This window comes from Lacerta agilis, chromosome 7, assembly GCF_009819535.1.
Source record: "Lacerta agilis isolate rLacAgi1 chromosome 7, rLacAgi1.pri, whole genome shotgun sequence".
NCBI lineage: Eukaryota > Metazoa > Chordata > Lepidosauria > Squamata > Lacertidae > Lacerta > Lacerta agilis.
Window position 1 is genome coordinate 42720000 of NC_046318.1, and position 26390 is coordinate 42746389.

Genomic DNA, 26390 nt, shown 5'->3' on the forward strand with positions numbered 1-26390 from the left:
TAGTATAACATTACAGAAGACACTGGTAGATTTGATATGATCTTAATCCATATAGACATTGAAGCCAAGAAATGCATATACCAACTACAGAGGCTAAGTGGAATAAACAAACTTATTTGGTCTCTAAGGTGCTACTGGAAGGAATTTTTTTTATTTTTTATTTTAGAATCAGAGCCATAGAGTTGGAAGAGACCACAAGGGCCATCCAGTCCAACCCCCTGCCAAGCAGGAAACACCATCAAAGCATTCCTCACAGATGGCTGTCAAGCCTCTGCTTAAAGACCTCCAAAGAAGGAGACTCCACCACACTCCTTGGCAGCAAATTCCACTGTCGAACAGCTCTTACTGTCAGGAAGTACTTCCTAATGTTTAGGTGGAATCTTCTTTCTTGTAGTTTGAATCCATTGCTCTGTGTCCGCTTCTCTGGAGCAGCAGAAAACAACCTTTCTCCCTCCTCTATATGATATCCTTTTATATATTTGAACATGGCTATCATATCACTCCTTAACCTTCTCTTCTCCAGGCTAAACATACCCAGCTCCCTAAGCCGTTCCTCATAAGGCATCATTTCCAGGCCTTTGACCATTTTGGTTGCCCTCCTCTGGACACGTTCCAGCTTGTCAGTATCCTTCTTGAACTGTGGTGCCCAGAACTGGACACAGTATTCCTGGTGAGGTCTGACCAGACACAGTATTCCAGGTGGGGTCTGACCAGGTGAGGTCTGACAATGGTACTATTACTTCCCTTGATCTAGATGCTATACTATTGATGCAGCCCAGAATTGCATTGGCTTTTTAAGCTGCTTCATCACACTGTTGACTCATGTCAAGTTTATGGTCTACCAAGACTCCTAGATCCTTTTCACATGTACTGCTCTCAAGCCAGGTGTCACCCAACCTGTATTTGTGCCTTTCAATTTTTTTGCCCAAGTGTAGTACTTTACATTTCTCCCTGTTAAAATTCATCTTGTTTGTTTTGGCCCAGTTCTCTAATCTGTTAAGGTCATTTTGAAGTGTGATCCTGTCCTCTGGGGTATTAGCCACCCCTCCCAATTTGGTGTCATCTGCAAACTTGATCAGGATGCGCTCAAGCCCATCATACAAGTCATTGATAAAGATGTTGAGTAAGACTGGGCCCAAGACAGAACCCTGTGGCACCCAACTCGTTACTTCTCTCCAGGATGAAGAGGAGCCATTAATGAGCACCCTTTGGGTTTGGTCAGTCAGCCAGTTACAAATCCACTGAATGGTAGCATTGTCTGCCCCGCATTTTACCAGCTTCATTACAAGAATATCATGGGGCCCCTTGTCAAAGGCCTTGCTGAAATCAAGATAGCATTCCCTTCATCTACCAGGCTTGTAATTCTGTCAAAAAATGAGATCAGATTGGTCTGACATGACTTATTTTTCAGAAACCCATGCTGCAATTTTTGTGGACAACCTAGGAACTCTAGATACCATTCATGTAAGAGATTGAAATAAGGACACAGAGGTAGGACACCCTGCTGGGAAAACCAAATACACTAAATCCCCCCCCCCTTTAAATGGTTCCACTATTCAACCTAATCTGGATACAACGACTGCCAAACCTCAAAACGGCTCCAATTTTGGGGCGGTCACAAAGGCAGTGTGTGAGTTATCGGGAGCCCCGGCGGATTTGTGGCCTAACTCTGAGGTAGCGAAACCCATGCTGGCTTTTAGCGATCACAGCGTTCCTTTCTAGGTGCTCACAGACTGTTTGCTTAATGATCTGCTCTAGAATCTTTCCTGGTATTTATGTCAGGCTGACTGGGTGGTAATTGTTGGGTCCTCTCTTTCCCCCTTTTTGAAAATAGGGACAACATTTGCCCTCTTCCAGTCTGCTGGCACTTCGCCTGTTCTCCAGGAATTCTCAAAGATTACTGCCAGTGGTTCTGAAATCACCTCTGCCAGTTCTTTTAATACTCTTGGATGTAGTTCATCTGGCCCTGGAGACTTCAATACATCTAAACTAGCCAAGTATTCTTGTACTACCTCCTTACTTATTCTGGGCTGTGTTTCCCCTGCTGAATCATCTGCTCCATATTCTTCAGGTCGGGCATTGTTTTCTTTTTTGGAGAAGACTGAGGCAAAGAAGGCATTGAGGAGTTCTGCCCTTTCTCTGTCCCCTGTTCACATTTCACCATCTTCTCCTCTAAGTGACCCCACTGTTTCCTTGTTCTTCCTTTTGCTACGGACATACCCATAAAAGCCCTTTTTATTGCTTTTAACCTCTCTAGCAAGCCTGAGTTCATTCTGTGTTTTAGCTTTTCTGACTTTGTCTCTACAAGTGCTGGCTGTTTGTTTGAATTCCTCTCTGGTGATTTCCCCCTTTTTTGTACATATCCCTTTTAAATCTTAACTCAGTTAAATGTTCTTTAGATAGCCACCCTGGCTTCTTTAGGCACCTTCCATGTTTACGTCACATTGGCACTGCTTGAAGTTGTGCTTTTAATATCTCCCTTTTATAAACTCCTATCCATCATGAACTCCCTTCCCTTTTAGTATTACTGACCATGGGATCACACCCAGCGTTTTCCTAAGTTTTCTGAAGTCGGCTTTCTTAAAGTCTAGAATTTGAGTCTTAGTATGCTTGGTTGCTCCTTTCCGCTGTATAATAAACTCCAGAAGAGCATGATCACTCCCACCTAATGATCCTGCCACTTCTACCCCACTAACCAGGTCATCACTATTGGTTAGGACCAGATCTAAAATGGCTGATCCTTTTGTTGCTTCTCCCACTTTCTGGACAATGAAATTGTCTGCAAGGCCAGTGAGGAATCTGTTCAACCTTATGCTCTTGGCTGAGTTTGACATCCAACAAATATCAGGAAAGTTGAAATCCCCCATTACTACTATCTCACTTCCTTTTGAATGCTTGGTCATCTGTTCCAGGAAGGCATCATCTGTGTCCTCAGTTTGGCTTGGGGATCTATAGTAAACTCCCACAATGTGATCACTGTTTTTTTTTCTCCCTTAATTTTGACCCAGATACTCTGTTTGGCTTTGAAGTTTTAAATCCTGGATCTCTTCACAGGTATACACATCCCTGACATATAACGCCACTCCTCCTCCTTCTTTCCTGTTTGGTCTATTTCTCTGAAATAGATTGTATCCCTCTATTACTACATTCCAATCATGAGACTCATCCCACCAGGTTTCAGTAATGCCTCTTATTTAGTTTGCTGTACCCAAGAGCTCAATTTCATCTTGTTTATTTCCCATGCTCTGTGCATTAGTATACAGACACTGAAGACCATTGATCATTCCCTCTAGTCTCTTATTTAAGGTTTTTTTCTTCCCACCACTAGGTGTGCGTGCTGTTTGCTCCATTTGGTCCTTGACATTTGTATCATCATCTTCAGCACTTGATAGACTCCTACCTTCAGGACCACTGTCTCCCACCCCCACATAAGTCAGTTTAAAGCCCTCCTGATGAGGTTTTTGAGATTCTTGGCAAAAACATTCCTCCCAACCCTTGTGAGGTGCAGCCCATCACTTGCCAGAAGTCCATCTTCAAGAAACTGCAGACCATGATCTAAGAATCCAAACCGTTCCTGCTGGCACCATTTGCGAAGCCAGTTGTTCACTTCCCCTATTTTTCCCTCTCTCCCTGGGCCACGTCGTTCAACTGGGAGGACAGATGAGATGACAATTTGTGCATTTAATTGCTTCAACTTCCTGCCCAGAGCCTCATAATCACATTTGATCTTCTGGAGGCTATGGCTTGCAGTGTCAGTGGTTCCCACATGGACCAAAAGGAAGGGGTATTTGTCAGTGGGTTGGAATAAACAAAACATAGTCCATAATTCAGTTACCATGTTGCCTTACTCATACTGACATTAGCATTAGGATTAAATTTCCTTATGCTACAACAGAGTTTAGGAAAAAATATGCATAGTTCTTCTTTCCCATCCCCACTCAAGTTCTTATTTTCCAGTAAAATGGTAATTCACTAGAAACCTACCTGTACCAAATCATAGCCATCTTTCGGTAGTGGCAACGGTGGGCCCTTATATTCACAATTGTACCTTTTATCTCCAGAAGCAACTTCACACTCGCCATACCAGATACACGAGTCTGAAAATACCTACAGAGGAAGAATAATGAATGTTAACCGTGCTGACCATAGGTTTTACACTTGCAAGAAGCATGTTAAAAGTGTCCCAACAGAGGCTGCTCATCAGAATACCATTTTAAATATACCCACAAACTACAGGCATTTTAGTTTATCAACAGGCTGAGCTTTCCCAGATCCCAACACAATGCTTTTCAAGTGACATCACCTCAGAACAACCTTCAACATGACAGATTTCAAAGCCCTGTGCAGAACTAGTTGTCCCATTTTGTTGATCTTGGTCAATTTTTGCACACACAAATTCCCTAAGAACAGTTGTAATCACTAAGAGCATTTAGTTGGCCACTGCGCAATATTGGACTAGGTGAACCTTTGATCTGATCTTAACAGTCAAATACCAAATGCCAAATATTCAACAAATATGCATAAATGGTAAGGAGTAATTATCAGTTTCAGAGAAAGGTTCTTAGGATGCAAATCACTTTTAAATCAGGTTGAAATAAAGGCACATCTAGTCCAGTATCCTGTTCTCACAGTGGCCAACCAGATGCCTATGAGGTCAAAAAGCAGGACCTGAGCCCAAGTCTACTTTCCCCACATCCTTCAGCTGCCATTCTAGGCATACTGCCTCTGAAAGTGAAAGTAGAACATATCCATAATGGTCAGCAATCATTGATATCCTTATTCTCCATGAATTTGTCCAATCTTCTTTTAAAGCCATCCAAGTTGATGGCCTTCATTACTTCGTGTTGGCAGCCTTCACTTCCAATGAAATAAATTATATGAAATGAATACAGTTATTTGATAGCAAACACTAGGAAAAGAGAGGACTAAGAAACCATTTTCTAACATTTATATGGTTTGTATATGTATAGGATACTCTGGGACAAGAGCACAGAGCTGCATGGGAGGAAGGCTTTCAGAATTGTGTTTGATTACACAAAAGCATTCGGGCCAAAAATACTCCTTGGTTTCTGAAGTCCCAGAGACCATATACAGGTGAAACTCAAAAAATTAGAATATCGTGGAAAGGTTCATTTCTTTCAGTAATTCAACTTACCGGTAATAAGTGAAACTAATATATGAGACAGACTCATGACATGCAAAGTGAGATATGTCAAGCCTTTATTTATTATAATTGTGATGATTATGGCGTACAGCTGATGAGAACCCCAAATTAACAATTTCAGCTTTGGGGTTTTCATCAGCTGTATGCCATAATCATCACAATTATAACAAGCATGCAAGTCATGAGTCTGCATGTCATGAGTCTGCTCTGCATGTCATGAGTCTATCTCATATATTAAACTCCAGTAGCTAATGAAAACAATTGCTTACATAAATGGACTTTTCCACGATATTCTAATTTTTTGAGTTTCACCTGTACAGACCTCCACACTTCCCTTCCCAGGCCACCCCCCTCACTGGTTCTGCTTCACACCCAGTGTTTTCCTCCGAGCTGGAATGTCCCTTTGGACTGCTAACGCCTTTTGCTTTAAAGTGTGTGTGTGTAAATGTATATAAAGTAGCATAGTGTACATAGGTGAGTTTTACATTTGGTGCTCTGTCCACTTTTGTTCTGGCCCAGAAAGAAATGTGGCCCTTGGGCTGAAAAAAGGCTCCTCATTAGTAGACTAAAGGATTCAAACCAAGTAAACCTTTACGAAGCAAGCTCAGTCAGCAACTTCTCTGAACTGGTAATTAATGATGAAAGTGTGATCATTCCTGTTTTCCCTCATCAACTTGCAAATGAATTCCCTTTTTAAAAATATCAGTCTTATGAGGATGATGTGTACATACAGGTTGTATTAAATTCTGTGATGAAAGGTATACAGAAAAATCACTAAACTTGCATGAGACAGGCAGGGAGAGAAAGATCTGCAAGACTCTGGTGTCTCACATGCATCATGTGACAGTCTAGTGACAACACTTCAACCACAGGGCTGAAAGGAAATGTGCTGTCATTGGCATCTTTCTCCTATCTCATCAAGAGTGTGGTGTTCCCTTCTATGTGACTAGAAACAATAGCTAGAACAGTCTAGCAACACTGTAAAAAGTTTAGAGGGCTTATATAAGTACCAAGTCCCTAGTTGAAATATTATCAGCCATTGGGAACCTTATTCAAGCCACTTTTCCTTCAGCTTCAGCTCCTTTCCATCCCTCAATCTGCAATCTATATATATAAAATGCAAGTGTCTCTGCGTCCAGTCCGTGTGTCTCTGGGTTTGCGCTACTGTGCATGTGCCCCAGGGACACAGGGATTGGTGCAGAGAGACATCGGGCCAAGAGCAGTGTCGGCAGTTCAAGCGGGGTGGTTGAAATGGAACTTCGACGCTGCAGAGGACGAGGGGAAGCCGAAGAGGGAGGTCACGATGGGAGTAGCAGCTGCTGGGTTTCTTGGAGGTTTCTTTGCCCGTACTTCTCCCTCCCCCCCTGCAGTCTCCTTTTACACACAGCAACAGGGGGTGGGGTGGGGGGCAAAGATGGTTCCCCTTCAGGCTGGGTGGGGTGGGTGGATGCTGGTGGGGTTTTCCCCTCCCTCCTCTTTCTCTGCTTATTGGGGGAGCAGAGCGGAGGGAGGCGACTGGGGCTCCACGCGGCCAGCCGGCGGGCCAGCAGCGCTCCCTCTTTCTCCTCTTGGCGGGTGGAAAGTTAAACCGCTTCCCCGCCCTCGCGCCCAATTCCCTCCTCCCGCCTTCCCCGCAGACTCCGCTCTGGGCCGCAGCAGCCCGCAGCCATCCTTCTCCGGCGCCAACCCGGCCGAGAGGGGAATAGAGGAGGGGAGGGAGAGAAGAGGAGGGATGGAAGGCGACTTCTTCTTCACCGCCCCATCGCTTAAGTCCCGTGTCAACGGCAACCGCCAGCCCCTTTCGGCGCTCCGGGCCCTCCTAGGCACCCACCTCTCGCGGCACGAACACCCGCGGAGATCCCGAGGCGCCAGAATGTGCCTGACGTGCGCGGCGGCCAATAGAAGGCTCCCGGCTGTTGTCCTCCTCCTCCTCCTCCCACTCGGCCCCTCACCTGCCCCGCATGAGCCTGGCTCGCAGTCCCGCTCTCGCGCACACCTCAGCGGCTGCTCCCCTCCCCACCGGGTCTAAGTGAAGGCAGGCTGTCGCAGCAGCAGCCACATCGCTCCTGCTCTCTCTCCTCCCCACAACCTGCGTCTCCGAAAGCCGCAGCGACTCCGGAGAGGGAGGCAAGCAGACACCCGCTGCTGCTGCTGCTCGGCCTCCTCAACCCCGCACGCAAACTACGTGACGGCGGCGACGCCACCCGGACCTGCTCGCCTCAGTCCAGTCTCGAGGCGCAGGCTCTCCCTCCCCGCCAGCCGGGATGTTGTTGCTCTTGCGGCGGCTGCCCATATGTTCTAGCGCCCGTTATTGTAACGGGCTGAAACCACTAGTAGAAGAATATTAATGCTGATCTACTTTATAGGATTTTTGCAGAATATTGGAAGTACTTGTTCTTGAAATGTTATGTTAGTACTAAATATTGTTAGCATAATTTGCTATTACCTGTAGTTATCTTCAGTGCTTTCTTTCTGGGGGGACACAGGGGTGTGCAAAACCCCCAAACATTTTGTGAATCTAAGTTTGGCCTCATTGAGGGGCAGTATTTCAATATGAGTAGGAAAATGAGAGTACCCCTAAACTTTTATATATATATAGAAAAAAGCACTGGTTATCTTACTGATGCAATACATATAATAGGGGTGTTTATAATAGTTATTTTCAAACAATTTTCTGTTTGAATTTGTAGGGTTTTCATTCATTGTATCTTGAAGAATACTTTTTGTAATCTTAATGCAGTAAAAGCTTAACTGAGTTTTTTGTCATAAATACTTTGAAATTTATAAATTTATGGAAGCTTTTTTATCTATAGATTGCAGACTTGTTTTTGGAAATACTTCCAACAGTTTTGTTATATGTAATGTACTTGGTTTACAAGGACAGATTCCCAGATTACTGTTCAGCCTTGACTTTGTTCCCTTACAAAAATGAACTTTTGGAACTACATTTTGTAGAATTATGTCTGATCCCTATTGCTTACCGATTATGCATCGATAGGGATATGCACACAGCATATTTTATGTATTTATTATAATTATTTATAAACCTTACTTAGTTATAAAATGGAACAAGAAACTGTACATTTGTACAATATAAAAATGGAATACTGTACTACAATTGTAACAGGAAAAACATCAATGGAAACTGCATCCAGGGCAGCTTTTTCAGTAGTGGCTGCACTGCCACTTCCCTTAAGAGAGCGAGAACCACTCCCTTACACATGCCCTGAATCCACTTTGGCATATGGTTCATTGTTGTGGAACTACCCTTAAGCAGTAGGTGAGTGTAGCTGCCCTAGGCTGAGGCATGGATCAGCTGGTTGCTAGGAAAAGTTTTGACTTAGCAGCATGGAAAGCTCAGGTTCTGCTCCTCATGACAGAGCTACAGCTCTTCAAACAAACTGGCCAGGTGTGGAAAGAGGGAGACAATTATATTTTGGCTGTTGATGTCAAAGCGCTCAAGCCTATACAGTGGTACCTCGGGTTACATATGCTTCAGGTTACATACTCCGCTAACCCAGAAATAACGCTTAAGGTTAAGAACTTTGCTTCAGGATAAGAACAGAAATCGTGCTCTGGCGGCGCAGCGGCAGCAGGAGGCCCCATTAGCTAAAGTGGTGCTTCAAGTTAAGAACAGTTTCAGGTTAAGAACGGACCTCCGGAACGAATTAAGTACGTAACTAGAGGTACCACTGTTTATTCAAACCATATTGTAATCTTCAGTACTACAATTCTTAAAGGAGAATATGGCTTTTCTGTGTTCCCTAAATTCAGCATATTAGCTTCTGATTAGCACCTCTCCCATCCAGGCCAGATAAGTGGGTCAGGATAAGATGGTGAACAGACTTACAAGTGTTGGTTATATAATTAGACAAATGCCATTACAGAGGTCATGTCACTTAGGAAGTATTCAAATCAGCCATTTCTCATTGGTGATTTAAATTGATTTGAATCCTACCCATTCAAAGGAACAAACATTATTATTTATTACTCTACCGAAGGCAGCTGATGCTTATAGGCATATAACAATTCATTATAATTAAATTATATCTTTTTTAAAAAAAGCACATAAAATTGTAATCTGTCATCTCTTCCCTCCTCAAATTGAACATGTATAAAAACATGTACATAAAGGTCTCTCATGTATACCAGAAAAACACCAGCTTCTTTTTATACATCATTTGCCTTTTTGACAAGAACTGAGGCAGTATTGTTTAGGACTACTGTACAGTACAATGTTTCTCTTTGCAAATATTATTGGAAACGTTTCAGCTAATGCAGACTTGAATTAATGACAAAATCAAAAACATTATTCTCTCTTTTTTGTTGCCATGATTTAACTATCACCCTATGAAACACTGATATTTATCTAAACCCATTTGAACCATATGCAAAAATGCTACACTCAATTTTGGAGCATTACATCTATGGATACTATTTTCATTATTAGTAATACCAAGATCCACGCATGAAAACTAGGTGAGATTTCCCCCCCCCTATGTTCCATTCACATACATCTACTTTTAAGTGGTTTCTATTAAGAGAAACTGCCACAAATTACTGTGCACATCTGTTAGATTGGGGACACATAAAATTCATAGGGAGGCTACCAATGTGAAGCCTTTTTAGTTCTCATTTGCACCTTTCTTTCTTATGCCCTCCAATCAAAACTTGTTGAAACTCAGGATGCTAGAAATGCACCCATTCATACATTTTGGCTACAAAAAAATCAACCAGAAATATTCATGTGTAATGTTAAACTAATCCAACTTTGCTTAGCATGTTAAAGAATCATAGCTCAATCGGTATCCTTAATTGTAAGAATTAGTATTATTATGATTTATTTGTGTGTGTGTGTGTGTGTGTGCGCGTGCGCACACGCACACACACGCACACACACACCCCTGAGATATACTATCCTACACAAAATACAGCATATACTAGCTTTATTTTCCAAGTATTTTGCAACTTTGAGTGAACATGGAAAGGCTTTAACACAACATATTAAACTAAAAAGGGTTATTTGATTTGATTACTATGTTTTGAGGAGGCTAGGCCTACAATTCTATTAATAAGCAAGCAAATATGAATTGAAACAGAAAAATAAACTAATAAATATCCTTAATAAGTTATCTCAGACCATTCCAAAGGGCAACAATTCAAATGCAACATCTGATGACTATTAAGTGGTTAAATTATTGAGTGAAATAAGGTAAGACTGATGGACAACTTTTCCTCCTAACCAGGCTCCTCTTTAATGAGATTGTCACTGTGAATGTTAAGAGATATTCCACAACCCCATGCCTCTATTTTTATAAATTTCCTGAAATTTCTTCCTCACCACCATCTCCTTTCACACCTAACTTCTAACCTCTTGGCTTACCTGAATTATTAATTCTTTGAAATGAAGTATTGGTGTGCAAGTACTCCTCCCCCCCGCCACATCTCACATCTCACATCCAATCCCAGCTCCTTCTCTGTCCCATTGCACAGCCATGCTGTCATTTTCCAACTGACCCTCTCTGCCCACACTCATTCTCATTCCACCCAACATTCCACTTAAAACTTTCTCACAATAGGTTTGTATTGAGCATATTAAGTGAAAAGCCTTAGGAAATACCACTGACTAAAATAGTTTTGAAAAGGCCTTTTTGTGACCAAATTACAAACGTAACGCACAACTCACAGCACATACTAGACATTCCTCTTAACCTAACACAACAAACCATTTCCCAAAATACAAAATATTTTTTTTCCAAAAAACACCATAACACAATCTATAGAATAAAAGCACCATCAGCACACCAGTCTCATACCTTTAAAAAAAATCATTCAAAATAAACCATTTCCCATCCTTTGTACCCAAAATTCAGCCTAGACCATGCTCTTTTACACTGCCAAGTTTCCAACCAGTCTATTGAAGCTTTTTCTAACTATAAACCATAGAATGTACTCTCCTATTGTGATCCTACAATATTCAAACACACCAAACAGCTACTTCAGACATCACACCGTATCAAGGTTTTGGCTAACCTGAATTTAGAATCCAAATCATAATTAAAGTTTCCATGAAATCGAACATCTAGTGTTGGTTCTCCCTCATTGCACAGTGGCGCCCAAAGACCAAGTGATGGTTGTTGTTCTGTAATTTATCCATGCAGACATCATACCATACCCTAGTTAAGATTCCTTAAATAGGATTTCACACGATGTGAACTAGGCTCTTGATACCAGCTTAATGTATAAGTTTAAATTAAATTTTGAATTTATGCAAAACCATCCAATTTTTACCAAAAGAAGATGGCTCATAAAATGGAATTTACCTACACAGAGGTTACCTAAATTAAAATGTCATACATTTTAGTGCTCACACAGCACTGCACAGTGCCACTGCAGGAACTCTCAAAGGTTAAGCACCCTTTCAGCTCACATATTTCAATACAGTGTAACCTCTACTCACGTACAGAATCCGTTCCAGAAGTCTATTCGTGAGTCGATCCGGGTAACTGGTAGAAGTGCCGTTCTGCACGTGCGCAAATCGCAGCAAACCTGGTATTTACTTCGGGTTTGCTGTAGTCGCGAGTCGAATTGTTCTTAAGTAGGGGCAGTGGTAAGTTGAGGTTCTACTGTAGTCCTCTAATTTTAGGATGCACAGAGACACAACAGCTTCCCACACATCTACTTGATAGCATTCCTTTCCTAAGTCATAATCCTATGGCTAGATACCAGTCCCACCTCCCAACAGTGGTGCAATATTACACCAATTAAAAGCACCATACATTAAACTAAACAGAAGCCCCACTCCCTCCTCCCCACTCCACATAGCTAAAGAGAGAACTGTGTATGCTGTCTTGAGCAACTTGAAGGAAAGGTAGGGTATAAATGTAATAAATAAGGCAGTAGAATTGACTACACCACTTCAGAATGCTGTTCAAAGCTACCATTTTGCAATGTTTTTCTTTGTGAATGCTCCTAGCTAGTAGAAAAGTAGCACATCAGGAATAAAGGTTGTATCTTAATACTTTCAGGGAGCTTCTTTTAAGGCAGAGGAACATTCCAAATGAGCTCCATCTGCAACTTGAAGTGGTGCACTATTTTACTTCATTTTGCAGAAAGGGGCCCTGTTGATCACTAAGCTCCCAACCCATTTAAGCACCTAGTATGAACAAGGAAAAGCTGTGCTCAATACAAGTACCACTATTTCTAAACACCGTATACTCCACACATTTATAATGGTGACCACTATGGAGAAATTATCTTAACATCCAGAATGAAGAATACCCTGTGGATGTGAGCTTAATCTGTAATGTACAATATTTTCCAAGCAGTCTGTTTTGATGCCATGTGGATGACTACATACAATACTTAACATCTGTAGTGTATTTTTCTTGGAAAACAAACACTTTATGCTTGGTAATTGTTTTTAAATAATTCAATGAAGTCTGGAATGGGGCGGGGCAGGATAATGGTGGCCAAATATGCAAAGCTTAATTCTTTCTTATAAGATAAGATAAAGGACATATGGCAAAGAACAGTGCATGTACTGTCTCAATGACATAATGTGCCCCAGTAGCAGTAGGTAAATCTCACATCTCTCACACACAACTTCAAAGGAGCACCAAGGTATGTGAGCAGTTTGTTGAAACTGCTTATATTCATTATGATCTCTATGGGCAACCGCAATCCAATTCCACCTCTTCGTTCCATGCAGACCACAAGCAAAGCCTACAGCAGCAACGATCAATAGGAAACCAGCTGCTATTCTGTAGAGTTGCCACTTTTTCTACCTCTGGGCCTCTGTGCCTCTTAGATATGACAGACAGGAATACAACAATGGTAGAAATAACCAGCATGCAGATACAGTAATATGGAAATCTGCATCTATTACTCTAATGTCTGCCATCCAGCATTCAATGACACATATGCTCAGCCATGTCTACACTCTTGATGGTTAGTGTCCTACCCAAGAACCAAAAGAAAATATGTTAGGCACATCAAAGGTTTATCATGTCACTTGGAATAAGCATCAAAAAGTAAAGAAAATACAGTAAGTTATCTGTGCTATGTCAGAAGACTATTCATTAGGTATCCAAGACACAAGAGAAGAGCAACAGACATAAGAGCTGTGACTGCTCTTAGCACAACTCTTGTGAAACAGGTCCACTGAGTAATTCTGCATTCATTGTGTCAATGCAGATCATATCCATACAATGAATGACTGCCAGGTGTGTTAGATGTGAGCCTCTCAGACTTTCAATTTTAAATAATAAGGCCTAGATTCCTTGCGGAGTGGAACAGAGAATGAGATTATCAGGATTCAACAACCACTGAGGAGTCCAGTCAGCTGAAACAATGGGTTATAGATGTCTAACTTCACTTTACTGCTTTGCATCTATTTGGCGGCAGTATAGTACAGTAGTTACTAAACAGAACACACATAACTTGCTTTTAAATTTGTAGCATCAACAAAAGTTTTGACTGCAGGTTAGAAGTATTTAATACATTTATGAATAATAGCAGGTTTGCAAATAAGTACTGGAACTGCATCATGCCATTTACGGTATTATTATATTATGTATATCACCTAGTTGCTTGACTAATAATGTCTGGCAAATTATCTGACCCAGGAGACTTCTTAGTCTTGCTTACACAATAACACTACTATTCAAACAATTGGTCATTTATGCTGGATTCATCCAGCCATTTTTTCCACTGCATGATGATTTAACACTATTTTAATGACAAAACAGACTTCTCATCACTGAATATTCACTTTTTTACGGCTAGATTTTGCTATTTTACCATAGTGGACCCTGGGGTCTCAAATTTCAGTGACACCCTCTGCTACGCCAAAATTGGGTGCCCCTCTGCCTTTCCCGCTCCATACTAGTTGCCACGCCCCTGGTGGCACCCCTGAGGCTCTGCATTCAATGTGCTAAAATTACCTGTGAGTTTTAGACATCAACATTCTTACAGCACAATAGGCTCACTCCAATCTCCCTCCTTTGCTCCCTTATATGCTTGGAACTGCCTCACAGAATGCCTATGTGATGCCACCACTTGCCTTGCATCAAAGTTTAGATTGCAAGCTCTCGGGACCAAAGCCTGTCCTCTTTTACACTGTGAAGTGCCACACATACCACTGGTGCAAGATAAATAAAACCCGAAATGAACTGTAGGCTGCAATTCACAAGGGCCTGCAATCTATAATACACCAATTTGCTCTCTACAACAGGCTCAAGCACTTCCCAAGGAAGGATGGAAATTGCCTTACACTGGGGGTGTGGGTGTGGGTGTGTAGGTAATCTGTACTCCTCAAGATGTCCTTGCCCCCCCCCCCCCCATCAGCTCCAGCCAGCATAGATCTCGAGTTTATGGGCAGGCAATGTTTGAAGGCTGCAAGTTCCCCGCCCCTGACCCGGCTCTGAAGATGTACGCTTCCTTTTACTGTACAATTAAGCGCTTGACATAGACAGGAACGACTGACTGCCCGTCCTAGTTTTAAAGTTCTCGTGACCTACCGCATCCCTTTGCGCCTCCATGCCACCGAAGCAAAACTCTTAACCAGAACTATCTGAAGCAGAACAGATACCCGGGCCAGCTGCTGTTAAAGCAGAAGTCTTACCCAGATGGATCTGGGCGCAAGTCCCACAAAACTCAACAGGAGTTACTTTCGAGTAAAACAGCATTTTGCCCAGAATTGCACCCCAAATAGTCTCTCCCTACCCACCTCCACCCCGGGGTTTATTTTCTTACTACTGCTGCTAAGGTCAGAACCCACCAAACCCCCAAGCATTCACCTCGAACCGCCCCGCCCCACGTTTCAGACCCCCCCCCCCAAACCTTTTCTCATTACATTGTCAGGGACCTTTAGACAAGTCTGTGAGTGGTCTTCCTCTACCCCAAAATGTACCCACCACACACACACCCACGCCAGCTTTATACTCCTCCTCCCTGAAGGCACCCTCTCCACTTACCCGGCCGGGCAGAAGCGCCAGCAAGAAGACTGCGACGGCGACTCTGAGGCCGCACAGCCCGCAGCAACCGCCTTGGCCGCCTGGCCCAGCGCGGCTCCCCATTCCCCGATGAGCCTCCCGCTCGATTAGCTGTGGGGCTTCGGCAACCTGCGAAGTCGCTGGGCGGCCAACGTAGCCAAGGCGGGAACTGCCACTGAGGCGCTTCAGAGACGGAAGGCTCGGCGGTCTCGGCGGTCCCGCCCCTCCCTTCTCCGTCCCTTCTCCTCCTCCGCGAGGGGCGGCGCTGAGATCTGAGGCGATGTCGGAAAGCCGCTTCGCCCGCCGCCAACCAAAGCGATCGACGTCGCCTCAGCTCCGCCTTAGGCCCAGTCCAAGTTGGCCGCCTTTTCCTGTGAGGCGGAGCTGCGGCCCCGTCACGCCACCTGCGCGCCCGCCCGCCTGAGAAACACGTCCGGCTGCCCAAGGAGTAACCGGTTTCTCTAGTGCCGCTGACTCAAGTTTGTTGCCGTCCCTGAACGGTTTAGGCCGCAGTCCAAGCTATGTACGCTTTACTTGGGAGTAAGGCTTTAACTCGGTGGGGCCTGCTTCTGCGCTGACGCGCCCAGCGGGAATTCCTGTTTTTAACTCCCAAACATGTTTACTCCGAAGAAAATGCTGCTGTAATCTGTAGGCTTTCCCTCCCGGCAAATGTCCTTGGAGATTGCGCCATGGAAGCTCATAAATGTGTTGGGCGTCTGTCCGGGCATATGTTTGTAGCTCCAGTTTTTCTTCGATTGCTCCAAGGTTGATTTTATGGCCCTCTCCGTTTCAGGTCCCTATTCCCAGCCTGCAGCCTCCAAACAGAAAGTGAGAGGTACAATATTTTGTCGTCACTGGACAGGCAAGGAAACATTTCAAAAGCCATTTTGCACATGTTCAGTGAGACGCTTTGAAATTCATTTCTTCCGAAGAACTCTGCATGTGCTCAGAGGCACTAAACCTAAACATTGCTAACATTTTTCTTAACAAAAGGTGCTATCTTTAATAGATCTCATATATCTTATTAATGCTTAATTGTTTTTAATGTCTCTTTTTTAACTGTAAGCCACCTTGAGACAGTCAGGGGAAAAGGTGGAATATAAATAAACATAATATTAATTGGTATCTGAAGAAGTGTGCATGCACATGAAAGCTTATACCAGAACAAACTTAGTAGTGTCCAAACTTTTTTCAAAGAGGGCCAGATTTGATGAAGTGAGGGGCCATGGGGACTGACCAACCAAAGTTGTTGCTCTTTTTTGGGATTGAAGTTGAGGGTTTTTTAAGGATTTTGCCACAGGGGCCAGATTAAATTGACCGGCGGGCCGGATTAGGACTTTGGACATGCCTGATCTATAGGGTGCTACTGGACAATTATTATTTTTTCCCAACTGCGTCAGACCAACATGGCTACCTACCTGGATCTATAATATGAATTATAACTCCTCTAATAAATGTTGCCAAATGTCCTTTTAAAAAGTAGTATCCCATGGATCAGTGGGGCTGAACTGGGATCTAAGTTTCACATACAATGTCAGCCCAATTCAGACCTAGATCATTGAAAACAATCGAACTTTTGTTTTATTCTGGGACTTCTATGCTAATAGTTGCTTTTGTTCATGGTTGCTAATTGTGTGGTGTGCTTGAGGGACCAACATTGCAATGAGTCAAACTATCTCATTTTTATAACAAGTCTCTTAACAATGGGTGTGTTTGTCATAAAGCTGTGCTTTATTTAAAATGCGTCATTTCTTGAGGAGCCTAGATTTATTTCTTCCCAATGTGTTTACGTGTCTGCCCCATACTGTGTATCTTTGTGGGTGAGGCTCTCACTGAACATACAGGTAATTGGATCAATGGCTGTGGATCTCATTCACATTTTTCAGCATCTCTTGATAAGGAAGCGATAAGGCAGTGGCTGCCAATGCACGTATTTAAATCTGGCATGCATTTACCAAGCATCCTCCCAGGTAAATGTGCATAGGACTGTGGCTCTAAGTGCACATTCCTCCTCATAAAAGTACTTCAGTTAAATAATCCCTTTATGCTAGATCAAGTTTTATTAGTCATTGTGATAGTATGGATTTTACTGGAGTTGCAGTATGGATAAATTCAGCCCAATATGTTGTTTCTGTGGGTGTAAAATGTCTCTGTGCATACTGCTGACATGAAGTGGCCTGACAAGTGTTGTAATTGTTAGAACTGGGTGACCAAAGCTTCTAATCTATAAACTTGTTTGTAATCTGACTCGGGAGTGGGTGAATGAGCAACCAGGAGAGAATGTCAATCAGCGGTTCCTATAGGAACGAAAATGTTTTGCAACCTCCCTTAGAGCCAGCTGGTGGTGAAAATATGAACTGCTGAAAAGGTAGACGAGGGTTGATTGTGATTTTGTTTTTGTTTGCGTTTAACAAAAAAATACATTAACAAGGAACCAAAATCATCCATTTTAAGATATTCTACACAGTGTAGAAGAATGCAGCCCGCAGTGATCCAAATAAAACCACTGTCAATTATGCTTCACAGAAGACTTCATTGGTAACCATACCACGAGTCAGTCAGCTATGACCAATTTTCATGTTTAGATGACTTGCAGGATGGCAAACCACAGCCAGTTACGCCCTTTTTCTTTTTTTAGAAAATCTCATTCAGCAACTTCCTTTGATCCAGTTTCTTTCATGATTTGTAAATCATTTTCTTTTCTGATTCATAAGCAAGTTTTCATTTTTTAAATTACCAAATGTATGCAACAGAAGCATAATACAACATTTTAAACTACAGTTTAATAATAATATTAATGCAGTTTAATAAATATTAACATAATAACATTAAAATAGGAGAATACAGCTCCCAAACTTACTTAAAAGACCAAAGAGCTTACTCTAGGGAATTCCCGCTTGGGTGAATTATTTGTGAGTGGAACAGATGTGTTTTCAAGTATATGCACCAGTTTACTACATGAAACCACTAGCTGAGATGCTTACTTGCAGGTAGATCGGCTTGGAGGTAGGTACGTTGGGATACTGCAGCAAACAACACTTAGGTCTTAGCTTTTTGTTTAAAGTGCAACTTAGGGCACTTCTGCAAGCCACATATGTATTCACAAGGAAGAAAGTGACTCAGGCTACTCACGGGGTTTCCCATTGGTAGTTCCCCATTTGTAGAATGAGCTGCATTTATTTCCTCATCAAATTCCAGAAGGCATTTAAAAACTGTTCCTGGCAACTTTGAAATTGTTGGCTGTGAAAATATATGGTGGTTTTTAGATTTTTAAATTTGTATTATTTTATGATTAGTGTTTTTACCACCCTGATCTCCTTTGTGAGGAGATTTAAGGTTAATAAATAATAATAAAACATGCTGTATTGTGTTTTTAATATTCAGTTGGAAGCCGCCCAGAGTGGCTGGGGAAACCCAGCCAGATGGGTGGGGTATAAATAATAAATTATTATTATTAATCATCCATCAAGGTATTTCAAGGAAGATTGCAGGATACTTTTCAAGATACTGACTTTCTCATAATGGAAATCCAAAAGTGGATGAATACCAGAAGTGGGTTGGATGAATACCAACCTGAGTTTCAAGCTTAGGGTGAAATTTCAAAATAGAGTGGCTGTTAACAGAAGTAGGTGTTAGTAAATCAGGGAACTGCCCTATTCAGATAAAGTTTCTATTAAATTCATATTCAGTCTGCATACTAAACGCCTCTCAGCGTCTGAATATAAAAAAGCAAAGACAAGCTAAGCATTTTAATTTTAATGATTACATGGGAAAGTAATCTGATGAAAGAAACTGAATTGTACATAATTTAGCAAAGACACAGCACTATGCAAAGGCATGAGAAAAATAATACTGAAATGGGAAAATGTTCTGGAGCAAGTTCCTATCTCTATACACTATCATGTATTGCTAAGAGAAACAGCTACATTTGCATCATCTTTGGTTAACTGTCATGAGTGGAGTCCAACTGCTGTTCAAACACTGCAACATTTTGACAGTATCCTCTCATTTCCATTGGCAGTGTTTAAAGGCAAGGAGATGTTTCTGTGGGTGCTTCCACACGAGGTGGAATTCAGTGTTGTGCTTGGACAAATGTTCTGTCTCCACAAGTACAGTGGTACCTCGGGTTAAGAACTTAATTCGTTCTGGAGGTCTGTTCTTAACCTGAAACTGTTCTTAACCTGAAGCACCACTTTAGCTAATGGGGCCTCCCGCTGCCACCGCCGCGCAATTTCTGTTCTCATCTTGAAGCAAAGTTCTTAACCCGAGGTAGCGGAGTCTCTAACCTGAAGCTTCTGTAACCCGAGGTACCACGGTACTTCAGTTTGCCAGACAGAACAGTGCCCCCTCTTTCCCCCCGTGCATTGCTTTGGGGGTTCTCCTGATCCCATCCACCCCAAGGCAATTTCAGGGGGTGGGGAAAGCAAGTGGAAGTCCTTGCCCAGAGCTTCTGCTGGCCACCATTGTTAGGTGAATCCTGACCTATGTATTTACTCTGGAATTGCCACTCTTGGTTAACTCACTTTTTATGCATGATATCATCATCAAATAATTTTGCTGCTCTTTCCTCCCTGATGCATGCTTCTTCTATCTTGTCTCAAACCTTAGAAAAAATCCAACAGCATTATTTTTTCATTGGTATTTTCCTTCCTCTACTAACATGGCTATGTCATGCCCACTACCGTGCATGGAGCATAGCTGGATGTATGTATGCACATACAATCCTCTATCTCCAGAACTATAGAAGTCAATTTCAATTCTGCACATAGCTTACAGTGAAGAGAGACATGTCTGGCTAGAGAGAGCAAGAAGTGGCCAGTCTGGAATCAATTTACACTTTAAGTCACTGGAAAGAAATGTGATTATGATATTTGACATAGTAAGCACAGCTTAATCCAAGTTCATGTAATGTTGAACTACACAAAATTTATTGTAGAACTATAAAATTACACCTGGATATATCTTCCTTTAATTCAAACATTATAGGCCAGATGTTTTATTTTATTTTTAAAAAAAGAATTTATTGGTTTTTTCAAAACAAAGAACAATATAACACATACACAACACACCCAAGCACAAACCCCACCGTCAAACCACAACAAAACAAAATACACCAAAAAATCTTATTCTTGTTTACACATAAAAAAAACTTTTCTTGTTCACATCACTACTTAGTGACTTCCCCCGTTTTCTCCCCTTTGGTTCCAAATCTAATTTACTTTAGTAACTTCTCATCTCTAGAATTAAATCATTAAAAAATCTAAACTAAACAAGCTTCTTAAAATCTTATTTTTACTCCAAGATAATCTATCGCTTCTTATTTTGCATCAAATCTATTCCAAATATAACTTCGTAATAATAATACAACTTTATAACATAACATATTACTTCTTATATCAAATCGTATCGAGCATCTTCTTTCACTTAGACTGCTGCTAATAAAACAAAAATTCAGATATCTCTTCTCTAGTTCAAAAGCTTAAAATCTTAACACGCCGAGTTCAGGGTACCATAGTAAACCATCCTAACTTTATCCTTAATGTATTTCACCCTATCCCTTTTCTGACCATTTTCTTACACCATCTCGGGGCTTCCCCCCAGATATTCCTCCATCTTACACCCCAACCATTTTCCAGAATGTCCTCTTTTCTTGTAAGTCCACAGATCCAGACCCAGTCTATTACAGTCCTTGCAGGGAGCATCAGGGTACACAGATCCTCATTTTCCAGCATCTCCGCTTCAAAATTCCATTCATCTTTTGATTGTAGGCGAATAAATCTTTTCCCCATCATTCCTGGGCTCTCACCCCAGAAATTGGATATAAATTGTCTTCTGATCCTGGGACTCTCACTCCAGCAGGACTTTTCATCTCTTCGGAGTTGCAAAAACATTGTACTTTGTACTTCGATAATCCCCTTTAGCTCCCTGCCAAGGGTCTCTTCCATTTTAGCCATGCTCACAATGGTCTGTTTTGTGGGATATAACTGTCTTACAACATCCTGGTTCAGCAAAGTTAATTTCTGGTTCAACAATTCTAATTTCAAAAAAATAATCCTTTGTTCGTGAGTGAGACCAGAGTCTAAAACCAGCTTGAAAACAAAGCCCAACATGGTAGAAATGGGCACAGGGTATCAAATTTCAGTATTTGCCATCTTAGTCACAGTACTTTTCCATCTCTATCACAGATCTCCGCAGCCATTTTCCCTGGAGTCAGGGCGAAAAGATTGCATTCCATCCCTTTTTTAAAAAGAGATATTTCCACTAACTTTCATCCCCAAAAGGGGTCTAACAGATCTTGCCTGTAAAGTTCGAGACATTTGTATCCACCGCTGTAGCAGCAGTCGCCATCGATACAGTTACTTTCTCTTTCTCCAAAGGGAATCAGAACGGGCTTCCTTTCCGTCATTTCTCCCGGAGAGCCAAATGCCAAGATAAATCCAATATTAGAGTACTCACGGCCAATGGGCTTCTTCTGTCTTACTTTGCCAGGTAGAACGATATCGCTCACCGCGAGCGGCTGCCGCCGCTTCGCCGGTCCGGTTGGGGCATGTCTCCTCAGCCCAGCTCCGTAGTCCCTTCACCCCCACTCCCCCTTTACAGGGGGAACGAGGGAAGGGTTCGGAGCTATAGTGGGCTCGCCGGAGAGCCCTCGCCGTGGGACGCTCGACCCGCGGTTCACCGGAGCCCTGCTTTGCGGTAGCGGGGCTCCAACCCCCGGGCCGGCCTGGGTCGCCTCGCTGCCGAAGCGACCCACGACCGCCCGCGATGGCGTCCTCGCCGGAAGTCTATAGGCCAGATGTTTTAAATGAATCATTTGTATATTGCAAAAAATAATGCTAAAGGTTGTCACAAAAGGAATGAAGCTCTAGATTTTGTAATATAATTTAAGGCTTCACAGGTATACCATAGGACTGACTACAACACCATCTTTACAAGCTACACTTACATCAAAACATTATCATGTATAACCAGGGTTGTTCTTTTTAACCAAGTAACATTCTATATCAGACATAAATATGTTTTAACTGTTTTATATTTTATGGGTTTGTAAGCCACTTTGAGACATTTTCTATATAAAGCAATAGATAAATGCAACAAATAACAATATACCAGAAATAATGTCATAGAAATACTTTGGCAATCAGCATAAGTAGACAAATCTTCCTTCCATACAATTAATAATAATAATAATAATAATAATAATAATAATAATAATAATAATAATTTTATTATTTATACCCCACCCATCTGGCTGGGTTTACCCAGCCACTCTGGGTGGCTTCCAACAGAATATTAAAATAAATTGAACATTAAAAGCTTCCCCAAACAGGGCTGCCTTCAGATGTCTTCGAAAAGTCTGGTAGTTGTTTTTCTCTTTGACATCTGGTGGGAGGGTGTTCCACAGGGCGGGTGCCACTACCGAGAAGGCCTTCTGCCTGGTTCCCTGTAACTTGGCTTCTCGCAGCGAGGGAACCGCCAGAAGGCCCTCGACACTGGACCTCAGTGTCCGGGCAGAATGATGGGGGTGGAGACACTCCTTCAGGTATACAGGACCGAGGCTGTTTAGGGCATTAAGGTCAGCACCAACACTTTGAATTGTGCTCGGAAACGTACTGGAAGCCAATGTAGGTCTTTCAAGATCGGTGTTATGTGATCTCGGCGGCAGCTCCCAGTCACCAGTCTAGCTGCCACATTCTGGATTAGTTGCAGTTTCCGGGTCACCTTCAAAAGTAGCTCCACATAGAGCACATTGCAGTAATCCAAGCGAGAGATAACTAGAGCATGCACCACTTTGGCGAGACAGTCTGCGGGCAGGTAGGGTCTCACCAGATGGAGCTGATAGGCAGCTGCCCTGGACACAGAATTAACCTGCGCCTCCATGGATAGCTGTGAATCAAAAAATGACTCCCAGGCTGCGCACCTGGTTCTTCAGGGGCACAGTTACCCCATTCAGGACCAGGGAGTCCTCCACGCCTGCCCGCCTCCTGTCCCCCCAAAAAACAGTACTTCTGTCTTGTCAGGATTCAACCTCAATCTGTTAGCCGCCATCCATCCTCCAACCACCTCCAGACACTCACATAGGACCTTCACCGCCTTCACTGGTTCTGATTTGAAAGAGAGGTAGAGTTGGGTATCACCCACATACTGATGAACACCCAGCCCAAACCCCCTGATGATCTCTCCCAGCAGCTGCAAGTAAATGTTGAAAAGCATGGGGGAAAGGACAGAACCCTGAGGCACCCCACAAGTGAGAGCCCAGGGGTCTGAACACTCAACCCCCACCACCTCTTTCTGAACATGGCCCAGGAGAAAGGAGAGGAACCACTGTATAACAGTGCCCCCAGCTCCCAACCCCTCTAGGCGGTCCAGAAGGATGTTATGGTCGATGGTGTCAAAAGCCACTAACAGATCCAGAACTAGGAAACAGCTCTCACCTTTGCCCCTAGCCCACCGGAGATCCTCGACCAGCGCAACCAAGGCAGTTTCAGTCCCATGATGAGGCCTGAATCTGACTGGAAGGGATCCAAATGGTGTTAAGCATTGACATACCTGCTGGCTGGGGAAATAAAATCTGACATTTTCAGCAATCCTAGCACCCTCATTACCCCTGGCAAAGTCCCAAAGGTAAATAGGAGGGCAAGAGGCTTTAATTCAGCAGCTTTTAAAGGAGAATGAACCCAAACACAAACAAAACAAAACCCCAAAACATGAAACTACATATCACAGTATTAATGGTAAGTCACACAAGCAGCTTGCTTTTATCTTGTGCTAAGCATAGTGCTCCAAAACACTTTTTTAAAACCACCATCAACAGCATATTAGAAAAGTGCATTCTCTGTGTTTGCAATTCATTACAGCCCTGCTTCACCACTTCTTTCCCTTCCTCCTATAGATCAGACTCTTTGTTTTGCAATAGCTATGATCCTTGAATTCTACAGCATACGTCAAAATGACTCAATACTGTTGAGCAACAGCAAAGTGGGTCTTTTAAACATTATTATTTACCAAGGTAACACTGAAATATTTCAGCTAAATTTTGAGCCTGCAGCCTTTGTAAATGGTATTTTGATTTCCCTTGGCACTGAAAATATGTCCACTCTTGACACAAGCAACTGAGTAGCATGACTTCTAACAAATTAGAGAAACACACAAGACCCTCAATGGTTGGCACCTAGTTATAACTAGCAAGAACTGGCATATTAACATAGCAGTTCACAGGGAAAGTATTATAAGTTATAATACATATATAATAAACAGTGTCTCTTTATATTGACAGCTAGGATAATGTTTCAGTCATATTGCACCTGGAGTTATCAATCCTGACTATGCTAAAAAAATAGGCTGTTGCAAATTATCAGACATAAGGGTTTTTTAAAGCACCACTTATTGATGTAAAGGCTCCTACGCCATTGGTTTGTATCTGTTCAGCAGGACATCTGTGCTGCTCTGGTTTCTGAAGGAAGTCCAATTCACAGGAGCTGATAAATACTAGCACCTGTATGGTAGACTCTCGTGCCTAAAATATGTTACAGGCTTGGTGACTGTTCTTTCAACTGACCCAGATAGAGAAATGTATCAGTCCAGTACAAAGCTATTGATGGTTAATAGCTTTAACAGCTAAACTTTATAATAGTGTATACTTTTATGTAGGCTGGGTACACATTACCAGTTTAAAATGCAGCAAGATTGTTTTCCCTGCTGCGTTTCAAGTTGCTTTTGTTTGGCATCGTACACACCAGTCAGGTTTGATGCGTTCCTAAGTCACCCGCTGTCTATCCACACAAATGGGCAGAGAGGACACAGCGAAGCAATCTCTTTGAACTCCTATTCATGAAACAATCATCTGCACACTTGTGCAATGGCTTTCTCAACTGTATACACCTCAGGTGAACTGCAAAGTGACTGTACCTTAAGTTTGCAGCTTGGATGGAAGCTGGTTCAAGGAAAACACATTAAACAGCAGGATTTCTCAATAAACTTCGGGATAAATATGAATTGTGGCTAATGTTGTGTGTACACAGCTTTAAAAAACCAGCAATGGGGATGCAGAGTAAACAGTAATGTGTACACAGTCCTGAATCACTTAGAGGTTTGTTTGTTTTCTGTACAAGTGCTCTGTAAATTTTGTTAGTTAACTAACTAGAATGTCGCTGTTCAGAGATAGCATGCCACTGAATACCAATGGGGGACAACAGCTGCCGTCAAGATGATGATGATAATAATAATAATAATAATAATAATAATAATAATAATAATAATAATAAGTGTTTCTAGGAACAATTTGGCTGGCCAGTGTTGGAAAAAGGATACTATGTGGGCTAGATGGACCCTTGGTTTGATCCAACAAATATAATCTTAACTGTATTCTTTTACAGAGTAATAGGCTTTCAGTACTCACTTTGTTCTTGGGATGTTCCAAAGGACTAACAGGCACACATAGGGTTGGCTTCAATGTACTGCTAGTTTCACTCGAACAACGGGGCTTTGCCCTCTCTCCTTCCCTCCATGCCCCCAAGCCTGCTCTGGGGTTCCCCAAGCCTCCAGAGAAGGCAAATCTCTTCAAAAAGTGATTTAAATTGCATAGAACATGTGTTTGCTAGCCTTTCCTGCATGGTTGGGCTTCCTAGCGTATTATTGTGCTTGCTCAATGTACAGTAGTTCCAAAAGCCTTCTAGGATCCAATAGTAGACAAACCAGTTGAGTAAGGGCTTAACCATGCATTATGCTTTTCTTAGATTTAGGAAAACTTAATATGCATTGTAAACCATACTTGGATAAATAATTTGAAGGGCAATATACAAACAGATGCAAAGCTCCATGAGATATGCATTAGATAGATGATAGATAGATAGATTATAGACGATAGATAAACAGACAGACAGAATCTCTATATAGAAAGATAGGTCTTGAATAAATAAATGGAAAGCATCATTAAGTAGGCAATAAGAAATCTGTCTAGAGATACTAGGTACTTATGTGTGTAGCAAGACTATAATTTATGAAGTGGGCCTTGGTATTAAAGAATGCTAACAGCTATATCATCCCAACATGATGTGGCTTGCAGCCTGCAGCCCTAGAGCTGCGTGTGACTCTGAGCCTAATCACAACAGCATTCTTCTGGGTGTTCAATTCAGCAAGAGGAAGCTGCCCCTCTCCTGACAGCCTAGTGGGTGGACAGGAAGACAGACCCAAGGGGGTGGCACTCACTTTGGGCTTTGCTCCCTCGCTGC

General features: G+C 42.3%; 1 protein-coding gene across 2 annotated transcripts in view; it reads right to left on the reverse strand.

Annotated features, from left to right (window-relative positions):
• Nucleotides 1–15355, reverse strand: part of NPC1 (NPC intracellular cholesterol transporter 1) — a 47992-nt gene extending 32637 nt beyond the window's left edge. For both annotated transcript variants that reach the window (XM_033155040.1, XM_033155039.1), the window contains exons 1-2: nucleotides 15142–15355; nucleotides 3985–4107 (exon numbers count right to left, since the gene is read on the reverse strand). In XM_033155040.1, coding sequence (XP_033010931.1) covers nucleotides 3985–4107; nucleotides 15142–15243 — 225 coding nt within the window. In that variant the 5' untranslated portion in view covers nucleotides 15244–15355. The remainder of the gene's footprint in view (nucleotides 1–3984; nucleotides 4108–15141) is intronic.
• Between the last annotated feature and the right edge of the window lie 11035 nt (nucleotides 15356–26390).